General features: G+C 39.7%; 1 protein-coding gene across 2 annotated transcripts in view; it reads right to left on the bottom strand.

The window, feature by feature from the left end:
* Nucleotides 1-587: 587 nt before the first annotated feature.
* NPR3 (natriuretic peptide receptor 3) overlaps nt 588-14,066 on the bottom strand; it is a 55,336-nt gene continuing 41,857 nt past the window's right edge. The window contains exons 4-8 of one of the 2 annotated variants that reach the window (XM_035100533.2): nt 13,182-13,317; nt 9,108-9,202; nt 6,015-6,147; nt 5,244-5,331; nt 588-4,507 (exon numbers count right to left, since the gene is read on the bottom strand). In XM_035100533.2, coding sequence (XP_034956424.1) covers nt 4,396-4,507; nt 5,244-5,331; nt 6,015-6,147; nt 9,108-9,202; nt 13,182-13,317 — 564 coding nt within the window. In that variant the 3' untranslated portion in view covers nt 588-4,395. The remainder of the gene's footprint in view (nt 4,508-5,243; nt 5,332-6,014; nt 6,148-9,107; nt 9,203-13,181; nt 13,318-14,066) is intronic. The other variant, XM_035100534.2, reaches the window with a different exon arrangement.

Here is a 14,066-nt window from a genome sequence, read left to right as displayed (position 1 = left end):
TTAAATTTTCTCCTTAGAAATTCCCTACCAGATACATTTCCTTTGCTTGCTCAATAATCTTTTAGGAGATGTACACTTTGGAAACACTAAGCAAGTGTTGTTGTTTTTTTACTCTATTAACAGCACAGTAAATCCCCATAATAAAAGCACTGTAGCTTAGTATATGAATCTCAACAGTATCAAAGTCACCAGAATATTTTAGCCTTTGACATACGTGAATATTAGTAGTTACTGTAAATTTTACAGTGTAAAAGTTTAAAGGAGCACCTTTCAAAAATTCTTTACATGCTATAAATATTTGTGTGCACCAGAACACAAGGTATCTACACAACAGTTCATTTCAGAAAACCTCATTTTGACTTTGTTTTCAAGATCAAATGCAATGAATCTTTGTGTAAAACTAAGCTGCTTCAGAATTACCGTAGCCTTGTTCTTTAGAGCTAATTTCAGAGGTTCTCCCTTTAACCCCTTCATTCTAGCCTAGCAAAAATTATTCTTTGGAGGCAATAACATTCCAAAGCAGTCCTATTTGGAAACAATATGTCTGTCAGTTCACTAATGTAGGAATAATGTGGTTCTTTGGATGATGCTTATGCCAATTTTCCACTAACACAAAAATAGAAAAAAGGAAATTGATAAGCCAGTGGTTTTTTTTTTACTGGTGCAACTTGTTGGCCAACATGAAAGTTTGAATATCCTAAAGGGCTGCATTGCGTTGGAAAACATGACACACCCACCAACAGCTGCTGATTCAATAAAATGTGCATCCAGCCTTCTTTACTGTCTTTCTTTTCAGTTGGCTCAGTGTTAGTACTTAGATTCTTGTACAGTCTTTACATTAAATTCCAGCACATCCTTCTGTGTACTCTTTGTAGATTTTGGCAACAACCCACTGCAGTTATGCGCTGCTTGATTTTAAACTGGACCAAGCAATTGAAATTAAGCATACCTATTGGCCTATTTATTGTGTATGCTTTATGCGTGTATGATTCATTTTAGTGAAGAATGTTTTGGTAGTGTTTTAATTTTATTATTCTCTTGAAAAGTCTGAAACCTAAGAATAGTATTAGCACTGGAGAACCAGCTGGAAAGCTCAAGGAATTGAAAAATAAAATAGCACACACTGACTTAGGAAAAGAGCAGAAGATTGCTGAAAAAAACTGACAGTGGTTTTCAAACTATGTTCCAAGGAACTCCAAGGATGTCCCCTGGAAGTTATCAGGGCATCCTCAGTAAGAAGGTAAGCAAAAATTGACAAGCTTCCCTGAAATACAGCTAGACCTCCATCTTCCCCTGCAATGTGCAGCCACAGGAAAAGGTTGGATGTGTTGTAGCTCTTAAGTTACACACTCCACTATTTATGTAGGGTAGCTGTGAGACTGAATAGGAGTCACCAGTGTCTGCATGAGGCTGAATGCATATCCTAAAACATGCACCAGAATCATCTACAATGTTCAGGGGCCAGTGAGGTGTTACACCATAAAGAGTGAAGAATAGCCACTTCTGCTGGATGGCAGACAAGGACACACAGACACCCTTGCCAGCAGGCGACATGAAACAGTGGTAGAAGCAGGAAGTAGCATCTTACAAGTGTGGGGCTGCTGGGGGTGGCCAGGAGTGCCCAGAACTCATGCTGCTTCTCTGGTAACCACTAGCCGGTTCTGTTGGGAACCGTGTAGGACAGGCATCCCCAAACTTTGGCACTCCAGATGTTTTTGACTACAATTCCCACCATCCCTGACCACTGGTCCTCTTAGCTAGGGATCATGGGAGTTGTAGGCCAAAACATCTGGAGGGCCACAGTTTGGGGATGCCTCAACAGATGAGTCAATATAGAGACATCTCTGAAGACTGACATTAGAAAGAAAAAAACTGATCTAATAGTATTTTTAAATCAACATAGGTAAGAGGGATTGTTGTTGTTAAAACTGCCATATTCATGTACCCTTCCAATAAAATAGATGGTTATATTATTCCTTTTAGAGAAACCTGGGATTATTAGCATGAAGTCTCTCAACCCCTATATTGGGATGGGGAATCTCTGGCCTTCCAAATGTTATTGGAGTCCTACTCTTATTAGTTCTAACCAACAAGGTGAGTGGCCAAGAATGGTGGAAGCTTTGGTTCAGCAACTTCTGGAGGATCACAGCTTCCCCAGCTCTGTTCTATATCATCAAAGGAATCTTGCCACTGCATGAGAATTCCTTGACTGGGGAAAGAAAGAAGGGGAAGGGGCGGACTGGCCCAATATGCAAAAGTCAAATATACTACTTTTATTTACATATAAGATCTGTGCTCGTTATTATTCACACATTTAAAAAAGAAAAGAAAAATAGCTCTTCAAATGTGCTCTCACTTTGAATTTCCAAGGTGAAACAAAACAACCTCAAATAGACATTTTTTTTCTTAATAGAAAAATATGATAAGAATACCTAAAAAATAACATGTTAGCCAGATGTCACTTTTTATACAACAAAAAAGTTTGGAGTTGCCTTTACTGTACAAAACCACTCTAATACTTAATATTTACATAGTTTGGGCTACACTCAGGTCTCAAAGGTGGCCATGGGGTGCTTGCTTCCAGCTGAAGAATCTGAGGCAGGAATGATATATCGCATCCTCACTCTGTACTCATTTCTCTCAGAAGTAAGTACCACAGGTTTCAATGGAACATGCTGCTGAGTAATGGCCTGATTATTTTTTAAAGCTGTACTATTCAGTTCCTAAGATTCTCTCATCTGCACAGCTGTCACGCCCACACGTCTACACAAATCAATATTCTTGCCTTGCCCACCTCTTCCCATTTTAGCAGTGGGAACCAAAAGGCTAAGGAAGCAGAAGGGCAACCTGGTGGAGAGAAAAACAGAGGAGCCAGAACTTCTAGCTGTTTTGTATTTTTGTGCGTACATATCTCTATGTACGTAAAGAGATCAGCCAAAGGTGCTTTGTCTGAGGCAAGGATCTCATTTACTGTTATTGGCCTAGTCTACACATAAATCAGGATGAGATGGGAATGAGCTGACAGATTGGATTATACTACTTCAGAATGCAGGTAAGGGAAATTATATTTTTGAATGCTTCCCTGTGTAAAAAACAATATTTATGCAGAAACCTAGCATGGCTGTGTGAAAGGGAGCCTAGAATTTTCTCCATTTTACATGTTGCCCCCTTTTGCTCAGTTATTGGGAAGGATTCAACGAATGAATCACATCAACAGAAGCCCTACGCACAGGGGTGGAAGAACCCCTAGAACAGTTCATGGGGGAGGAAAGTGGGGACTGTTGCCTCTGGCAAGCCACAATGCTTGCCCTTTTGGAACAATCACCCTAGTGCTACATTCAGTTCCTTCCTTTGTGTGTGGCTTTTTAAAAATAAATTGGAGTACAGTATTCAGAAATGGCACCTCCTCTCAACTCATCTGTATTCTGAAGTTGTAAGACCACTCTACCACCTCAGGGTTCTTTTACCTGGTGCCAGGTTATGTGCAGATCAGGCCTGCCTCTTTTCTGGAAATAGTTCGTGTTTACTTTACACAAGAAACACCCAACAGATTAAAAAGCAGGAGACATGTAACCAGTGAATGCATAATCCTACAGTGATCTTTATGACAGGATCACCGCAGAATCCATATTTCAGGTCATGAAAATGATACAGAGGAGGGAGCTTTCTTGAAACAAAAATGCCATGTAAATGGAAGCTCTCTTAAACCCAAACATCCCCAGGAACACAGGCAAGCAGTTGTCCTGTTTAGACCAATATACAACATATTTGCAAAAGGAATCCTTTCACAGGGAATGCTATTGGAATGATATCCCAAACTAATTTGTTGTGTAAGTAGGTCCTTAGAACCAAATACTATCTTTCCACTGTCTTGGGATTTCTTCTGTTCTATAAAGACGCTTCTGCTCCTTTCCCATAAATTGTATTGTTTTGTACTACCTCACACTTCCTTTGCTCAATTCTAATCTCCACTATTCAATGCTGAACAATACTAAAAAGCAGCACCTGTGTCTCTGAAACCACATTCCTTTTATAATCTGGTATGAGGTACAGCTAACGAAGGTCCACTGAATGAACCTTTGCATTTCCAAGAAACAAAATGGCTGACCAGAGCGACTTGTCTTGGATACACACCAAGTGTCAAAACCATCTTGGCAGTGGGGGAAAACACACTCGTTCTTTTGTCACTTTCTTTCCCACAAGATAAAAAGGCCACGTGGAATAATGTGGCTAGTAAATCATTCCTGAGTTTCTGAAAAAAATTAAGACAGAGTTACTCTACTTTTAAAATGCTGAGTCCTTAATAAGCTTCTTCTTTTCTGTTGCTGTCTTTGGTAGTGTCCATTTGTCTACAGATTTCCTCCACACACACAAAACAGTTTGTTTCTCCTTACTTCATGCAGCAGAAAAGTGAGACCTTATAGAGTCCTCTCGTAATTGCCAGTGCTTGCCGATGTTGTATTCTTCCAGTTGACTTCGCCTCTCAATAGTTATTTTGTATTTTTTTCTGCATAAAAGAAATGGATAGCACAGGGTAAGAAAACCTCATTCAGTTTAGGATAATTAGGAATATAACTCCCTTCACAAAAGAATGTCTGTGAAGTACAAATGTGTTCCTAATGATAAATGAGATGAATGAACACCATTGCCAAAAGATTAAAGAGGTGTGCCTTGAAGCATTTTTGCCTGGTCTCAAAGTTAAGTTATATTCAAGTATTTCAGACAAATTGAATGTTCTTCCACAGATCTGAAACTAAGTGAGCAGGAAGCCAGTATAAAGTGCAACAGATGCTTTGAAGTTAGGGCTGCAAATAGTGAAACCATTTAGTAGTTAGTTCTCTCAAATACCGTAGTTGATTTTTTTTAAAAAGAACTGCTTCAAGACTGCAGCATATGGCTTCGTGCTGTTCAATGGAATAGACTGCTTGCCACAGGGCCGTCTCAACCCACCACTGGTCTCAACCCACCGCTGATATGGTACTTCATTTTCTCTCTCATGCTGATTGGCTTAATACTGAACTGCATTTTGTATTTTGCAGTTATTATTTGGTGTATGTTACAGTAACAGTTTTGTTACGCAGGAAAATAAAGTATGAATTCTTATTTCTGATACCCTTTTCCTATCCTTTTCTTCAAAACAACAAGGGACATTCTTTTCAATTATACAAATTATATCTTGAATACTGTATACAAATATATTCAATATATATATTAGCAGTATTTCCCCCCAAAACAGAACCAACCTGAAAAAGTAGAAAGCCATCAGCAATCCTGCTCCTAGCAAGGCACCCACAACAATTCCTGTAACTGCTGACTCTCCTAGACCACCTGCTTGAAAAATTTTAAAAAAAGAAATAACCAATAGCAAATCACAAAGAAATATGTTCAATCTCACAGAATGACTGAATAAATTATCAATGTAATATAAACAAATGTATTCAAAATCCATCTTGAAAAGTGCCCAAAGAGACTTTTCTATAGTTCCAACTGCTTTTATGATCTTCCTTTATGTTTACTTTGGAGCTTATTGTTGTCACATTCTGAAGAGCTGCTGATTTATTTCAGTTATTTCTAAGCCACCTTTCAAGACTATATAAGGCGGCTTACATTAAAACAAAGATACAGTTTCCATTGAAAACAAACGTTGAAATATACCATTCAAATCACAATAAATCAGTCAGCTAATAAACGCTAACAGAAATCCCAACATTTAAAATGAAACATTTTGTTAAAAAGCCAAGGAAAACAGGTGAGTTTTAAAAACTTTCTATAAAAGCTGAACTGAACTGCTAGTGTTCCATCTTCACATTTTGAATGAAACTATCTCAGATTTTCCCATGAACATTAGCTATACGTAAATTGAGCCTCAGTAAATTTCCTCTGGTCAGGTTGTTCTTTGTAGTATTGATATTGATATTGATACAGAAGTGTATCTGAGAACAAGCGCAATTCCTTAAAATGGACTGCTGTCTGTTGCAGATTTGGAAAGCAGAAATTAACCTCAGTAAACTTACATGATTTGCAGGGTGTGTTGCTTGGGTGTTCCAAACCTCGGCTGTCATCTGTTCTTGCTTTGAGTTTCCAGGGGTAATTTACATTTGGAAGCATTTCAAGCCGTCCATGCTTTCCATAATAGTTCCATATAACCTATGAAGAAAATAAGATATATAGCAAAATGACAATCTATTTCCAACCAGCTTCTGGAAGTAGGGAGAAAACTGGGGTATATCAGCTAGCTTAATCTCTGTTATATATAACATACACTTTTCAGAATCGCATCCCAAAAATCAATCAATTGAAAGACATAATTGCTGGAGCCATACATTTTTGGATCATAAATCCCTCCTTGCCCCATTCTGAAATTTGGAGGGACCAAATGTCCAGCACACAAACTTTTGTTTACTTCACCGAATGGTGTGTGAATTATTGCTGTCATTTGTGTGTGGCTATCAGAGCTCTTTGGGCTATGTGCTTGGTTCTTATTCTCCACCACCACACCTCTATTTTTGTGGTCCCAAACTACTCTGATTTTCTTTAAAAGGTACTGTACGTTAACTTCATTTTAGGTTCATTTTATTTATCATATTCTAGACACCAAATTATCAGATAAGGATTTGCTGGTCAAGCCTAAATTGGTTGGGCTGCATTCCACTTAGAAACTAAGGTTTTCATGACCAGTGGGAATGAACCTTCCACGTAAACTAATATTACCACCAGCACCATCAAACAGAGGTCAGCATTATAAATTAGGATGAGGCAATCCCAGAAAAATGAATGATGTCAACAGAGAATGTTTTGAAGATGATGTATAGATGGTATTTAACACCAGTAAAACTGGCTAAGATGTTTAGGATGAGTAGCAAAACATGCTGGAAATGTAAAGAGAAGGATGGTGAATTGTATCATATGTGGTGGACATGCGAAAAATCAAAAGATTTTGGGAAATGATATATAACGAACTGAAAAAGATTTTTAAATACACCTTTCCCAAAAAACTGGAAGCTTTTTTATTAGGACTTATAGGACAGGAGATAGTGAAAGGAGATCAAGTATTATTTATGTATGCGACAACTGCGGCTAGGACTTTGTTAGCCCAAAAATGGAAAACCCAGGAGTTACCGACGATTGAAGAGTGGCAGATGAAAATGATGGACTATGCGGAATTAGTAAGACTGACTAGCAGGATCCGAAACCAGGGAGAGTCAAAGTTCCAAAAGGATTGGAGCAAATTTGTGGACTATATGGAGAAGAACTGTAGAAGTTTAAAGACACTTGCAGGATTGAAATAAATCCTACGAATTGACTTTAAGTAGAAGGAATAAAGGAACTGTGAGATAGGAATGGATAAGAAAACCGATTGGGGGGAAGGAGGGAAGTCAAAGCTCGGCAGAGCAGAGAAAATTGTAAAAATTGATAAGATGCTAAGAAGAAATTTTTTTGTGTTTATTATGTTTATTATGTGTTGTTGTGTTTGTGGTTGTAGGTTTTGTTTTTGTTTAAATGTGTTTAATTGGAAAATTTAATAAATTGTCTTAAAAAAAATAAAATGAATGATGTCAACAAAAAGAAAATGGAAAGAAGCCGGAATGTGACATGAGTGAGGCTTCCAAAGGGAAACAGAAAGGATGTACTAAATACACAAAAAAGTTTAAGCATGCAATTGCTGGATTTCCTGTCACAGATGAGAGCTGCATATGAATATATGTAGAGACGGGGGTCAATATTATCCTTCCCATGTGCACCTCCCCTCTACTCCAAGGTTTTGGGTTAACAGGCTCTGTCCTTCAGCCTTTCCTCAGATGACATCTGGACCTGTAATCATCTTTATGGTTCTTTTCTGACATCTTCCATGTTATCAGTCAGTCAGGTCTTTGTGTATGGCCAAGGCAGCACAATATTACACACACAAATCAATCAAAACCACCATAACAGCAGTACAAACAGTCTGGTTGACACCAGATCAAACCAATTCACTGTCCTTACAGTTATCAGGTTTATGTGTACAACTAGCTGGCCCTGCTACACATTGTTGTGGCTTAAGTCTGTTAAATGAGCCCTCAAAGTCCCCCTTCAGACTCCCCCTCCCCGGGCTCATCCCTGTGATTGGCCCCACCATCATGAATATGCATGGGGTTATTCTGTATAAGGCAAATAGTTTGATTTTATACACTCACTAGCTATAAGTGATCCATGTTATATCATTAAAGGTTAAACCAGTAGAATAAGTTAAGTGCTGATAAGAAATTTAGAGTGGAATATATTTCTGTTTTACCCTGGGGAATTTACTTCCTATGGCTTCAAAATTTCCAGAAAATTTCACCTCTCTGCTGCCTCATATTAAGTTTCTTGTTCACTGCAACTAAAACCTTCTGAACAATGCCACTGTCTAGGAAATTATCCACATCTGATATATATATCTGGATTTTCACTCTAGCATGTAATATTATTGGTTGAATGCTGTTTTTAATTTCTACAGATGAAGACCATGACATTTGTAAACCAAGGACCCTGTAGTGCTATTATGCAATTGCAGTGTTTAATTTCACAGTACCAATACTCAAGACATTCTCCTTTGGCCTCATTGTATCTCCTGCTTTTGATGACCAGCCTAGCTAAACAAGGTCATGAATACTTTTCATTTTCTTCGAAAATGTGTGCAGACTCTTCAAGAGTCTAGGTTGCACATACCATATCATATTTTTCAGGCTGATGATGATCCAGTAATAATCCAGTAAGAAAATGTGTGTGTGTGTGTGTGTGTGTGTGTGTGTGTGTGTTTTTAATGGCAGTTTGTTCCAATCCCTGCACATCAAGCCTTCTTATGAGGTTCTGCTGAAGGGTTCATAGCTGCCAAGTTTTCCCTTTTCTCGCGAGGAAGCCTATTCAGCATAAGGGAATTTCCCTTAAAAAAGGGATAACTTGGCAGCTATGGAAGGGTTAGTAAGAAGGCCTTGTAACAGTGATCGGTCTAAATTCTTTCCTTAATTGGTTTAGTAGAAATGGAGACAGCAAGAGACATAATATGTCTTGTCCACGGTAGAGTCAATAAACATTTTGCCACCGAATCCTTGTTCCAGCCTGGCATTTAGCATTATTTCAGCACTTACCTGCTGCATTCCAGTTTCTGGATCAGTCATTGCAATCACAGAAAAATCTCCGTATCTTTCTCCATTGGCATCTATGGATACTGGCCCTGCAATGCCTAGAGAGTGACAGGTGAGAAATATAAAAATTAATGAGTTGACAGCACATAGTGCTTCCAAGAAAAGCAAATGGCAGAATTATTAGAGACTGATATGGCAGGAAACCTCATCAGTCTTCCAGTACTTCTTTTGGCATTCCAAAAGAAATTGTAATTTCAACTCTGGGGCTGCATTCCTAAAATTCCTAACATTTCTCTCCCCCCCCCCCCCCCACACACAGCCTGCGGGGCATAAGTCGTATTTCAGAACCCCTATTTTGCTGATTTTTTAAAAAGCCATTAAGGGGCAAAATAATTTTACATGGGAAAGTCTAGGCCCTGGAAGCTAATAGTTTAATGCATCTACTCGTCTGAAGTCAAACGGCAAGCAGAGAGTCCTAATACATTCCCCCTTTGAGATGGCATAGCATATTTTGAGAAAGAGCGGCAACTATGAGGCTAGAAATCCTTAACAGCATGTTACATGGTTCTTCCTGCTACCCTTCTATCCTCATAGTGACTCCGTGAAGTAGGTTGAGAGACAGAAACTGGCTTAAGGTCTCTTCAGTCTAAATCCAGCACTACTCACTGCACTACACTGGCTATCTTCATAACAGTCCCATGTTAACTGCACTGGTATAATGCATGGAAAATGCATATGGTACTAGAATAATCCTTAATTTTTTAAAGTAAAATCAACATTACTGATTTATTTAGGATAATGGTATCCTGCTTTGTAGCCCCTGAAAGGCTCTCAAATTAAGCTAAAAACTTGGTTCTTAAAATAAAAATCACATTCAAGTTGAGTATCAGGAACAGAAATAACACCATCCTTGGGCTTCTTTGGTGCAGCCCTTCAATTTCTGCCTGTTATAATTTTCTATCATTCTTATTTATTTCATTTGTGAATCACTTCCCATAAAACATTCCAAAAGTGATCTATACAATAAAAAGATAACTAAAAACAATTTCAAGTTCAGTACAGACACAGACTGGGATTTTTTTTTAAAAAAATATCCTCTTCAAAGATTTGTTGGATAAGGGAAGGGCTTCAATAGGCACCAAAATGATAACATAGATACTGCCAATCTGTTATGTGGTGAGAGGGAGGGAGATCCGAAGGGTAGGTGCAACCGCACTAAAGGCCTGATTCCAACATCATGCAGAATGGCCCTCCTGAGGAAATTGCATCTGAATGAGGCCCACCCCTGCAGAGTGCAGTGATTGGCTGCGTATATAAGGCATGAGACAGCAGAGCCCATTGATGCAAGAGAGCAGCTGAACTCTCTTAATCCATTATGAAGACGACGCCTTCCCCCGCTGGTAGTTGGCTAACCCATCACTATTTGTTACTGTATTTTGATCTACTGAGGTTTGGATTATGTGGAATATTGTTGGGGCTCAATGTGTCGAGCTCCTGGTTCAGTAAGGTAAAAGGTAAATGACCCCTGGACGGTTAAGTCCAGTCAAAGGCGACTATGGGGTTGAGGTGCTCATCTGGCTTTCAGGCTGAGGGGACCGATGTTTGTCCACAGACGGCTTTCCGGGTCATGTGGCCAGCACCACTAAACCGCTTTTGGTGCAACGGAACACCGTGAGGGAAACCAGAGCACACGAAAATGCTGTTTACCTTCCTGCCACAGCAGTACCTATTTATCTACTTGCAGCGGCGTGCTTTTGAACTGCTAGGTTAGCAAGAACTGGGACAGAGCAATGGGAGCTCGCCCTGTTGCGGGGATTCGAACGGCCGACCTTCTGATCAGCAAGCCCAAGAGGTTCAGTGGTTTAGACCACAGTGCCACACCCGCCACCTGGATCAGTATAAAGACTTGGACAGGATAAATTTCTTGTCCTTTCCAACCCAATGCCTCTCCATTACTGTGAGAAAGAAAAACTCGCTGAAGCCAAGAAAGTGGTCCATTATGTTTCTCATAGCTGTTCCAATTTCAGAACTCATTGTTGGGTTCTTATCTAAAGGAAATATTTCCTTTCAGTTTAAGTACTTCCACTGGAAATTGTGGTAATCTCACACTGTAAGAAATGACAGATGTATCTGGCAAGAGCAGCTTGGTCTTACCAGTAAGGTCCAGCTGACCTTACAAAGTTTAATGCACGGGTGTGTGTTCTGGAGTTTGAACATATTCCTAGATTCTAAGACTGGCAGGATGCGGGTGGGGCAGAAGGGCCCAAAAGGTTTGGCACTGAAAACCCTGACCACTTTGGCATGCACAATCTAAAATAGCAAACGGAGACCTTGAAACATTTCTGAACGCACACACATAAAGCTGCTCAAAATCTAATAAAAAGCAAAGAAAAGGAAGGGGGACTTGGCATTTTTGCATTCTTATTAAACCCAGCTTTTCAGTTATAAAAGCTAAATGGAAAAGATGAAGCAATGTAAGGAAGCATGCTAATATATGCACATGAAAGACTCAAATTGCTGCAATCTTCAAAAACAAGGAAGGAGCCAAGAATCTTAATGATGACAGCTAAACTATTATTGTCAGGGTTTTCTATGTATATAAAATTACTGACAGTGATGCCATAAAAATGTAGACAACAGGGGGCTATTTAATGTAGTTTCTTAATATCAAGTGTGCAGGCATGCTATCTATACACCCTGTTTAAACATGTCACATTGTCACAGTCTCCATTTTTGTCTGTGCTGTCCCTGTTAATACATATGTGTAGATAACTAGAGGTAGAGAGATCCTTCCAAATACAACATGTGAGGCATAAGGTGGTATGTAAAGGAGTGATAAAAAAGCTGTCACTGAGCATCTAGATGGAAACCATTATCTTCTTACCTCCTTATTACAAGTTGCCACTTCTTTTTTGTACCAATAATTATCTACTAGGAATCCTTAATTTATATCTCATCCTTTCACGGAACCACATTATTCATGGTTCTACCCCCCTTTCTTCTTTTTTATTGCTGGAAACACTACAACACAACACAACAAGGGTGGGGGTCTTTTCCACCCTGAGCCCCACATTGCAGCAGTGGGTATGCCAAAGCAAAAAAGGGAACGGTAACCCCACACGTGTGAGCGTGTGTGCTTGCACACCCACACACCACTGTAATTTGCATTGGAGAGAAATCTCTCATTCACACCAATAGGAGTCCCCACCCATGCAAATAGGAGGCACTTTGAACCTAATCTGGATCAGGACCCTCCATTCTCACATTGGCATTAACTTGCTTCAACTGAACCTTTTTTTGTGAAAACAAATTGCAAGCAAGAGCTCCCCAAGTCAGATCGGGACCACAGCAGGGAGCAGAGGTTTATAACCCTTCTTCAGCGCTATGCCAGAGTTGTCATCCAGATTAGACTCTCAGCCCCTGAAATTCGCTGCTCTTCTCCACCCTCCCATGCTAGCACGGATGAGATGGAAAAGGCATAAGGAGAGGTGCTGGAGGCCAGGTAAGAAATCTCCAAGGGTCATACCCAGCCATGGTGTGTGTCAAAGCTTTCCCATCCTCTCAGAAAAGGACTTTTTAACAACCAGTAGGGAATGGACGCTCCCTCATTTTTCATTTCATGGTATGCTAATAATAATAATAATAATTTATTATTTATACCCCGCCCATCTGGCCGGGTTCCCCCAGCCACTCTGGGCGGCTTCCCAAAAAACAGAAATTCTAAAATACAGAAATCCATCAAACATTAAAAGCTTCCCTAAACAGGGCTGCCTTGAGATGCCTTCTAAAGGTCTGGTAATTGTTCTCTTTGACCTCTAGTGGGAGGGCATTCCACAGGGTGGGTGCCACTACCGAGAAGGCCCTCTGCCTGGTTCCCTGTAACTTGGCTTCTCGTAATGAGGGAACCGCCAGAAGGCCCTCGGAGCTGGACCTCAGTGTCCGGGCAGAACGATGGGGGTGGTATCAGCAGGAGGTGGCAGATTTTAATTTTAAGAAGCTAGATGGTACAACCAAAATGTTACAGATTTCCCCAAGACTGGACAAACAGAATCACATCAAACACTTGATTATTCCTACCTTCATATGTCCTATTCCATGTCTGATGGACAATCTTTTCTCCATCTTTCTTAGTGAAGCCATTCTTCAAAACTTCCCGTAAAGCCAGAACATAGAGGATAATAGCATCATGGAATCCTTCCACAAACATGTTAACCTAAGGGCAAAGCAAAGCTTCATTATTATACTGGGCCATAACAAAGGGGATGTTTCCAACATTCAGCAAAATCCCACAATTTGTACAAACTGATTAAGATCAGTCAATTAAATAGGGGGGGGGGAACCAAGTAAACTTAGTATGTCTCAGAAAGTGGTTAAAATATATCCCAGCATTTCTCCTTATTGGTGAAAAATCTACATTCAAACTGTGGAACCAAACAGAATGTAATTCTTCAGAAAATTTTAAATGGGCTATGTACTTTTTCAAGATTATTGTATTTAAGTCATATATGCCAAGGGTAGCAAGCCTGTACTCCATGGGCAACTTCGTTACCCAATTGTTTTTTTGTGCGGCCCCAATGTTTTTGTTTTGTGTATTTTTTTTAAAAAGATACTATGTATGTGTGTTTATGTGCATAAAACTTGGCTGGGGGCAGCAGGGTGAATTTCAGACTGCCTCTAGCAATTTGTTATCAACAAAGATTAGGTAGACATGCACTGGGGTAGCCAACATGGTCATAGCTGCCAAGTTTTCCCCTTTCTCACGAGGAAGCCTATTCAGCATAAGGGAAAATCCCTTAAAAAAAGGGATAACTTGGCAGCTATGCATGGTACCTGCCAAAAGTTGTTGGATTGCAGCTCCCATTGATCTCAGCACACATGACTAGCATTCAAGGATAATGGAAGTTGTAGTCCATGTTGGGTACCCTTGCTTTATACAAATCTGAGATCTTAAAACTCTCTACT

The sequence above is a fragment of the Zootoca vivipara genome, chromosome 11 (assembly GCF_963506605.1).
Source record: "Zootoca vivipara chromosome 11, rZooViv1.1, whole genome shotgun sequence".
Lineage (NCBI taxonomy): Eukaryota > Metazoa > Chordata > Lepidosauria > Squamata > Lacertidae > Zootoca > Zootoca vivipara.
Note: the sequence above shows the minus strand (reverse complement) of the source record. Positions and strands in the feature narration are given on the sequence as shown.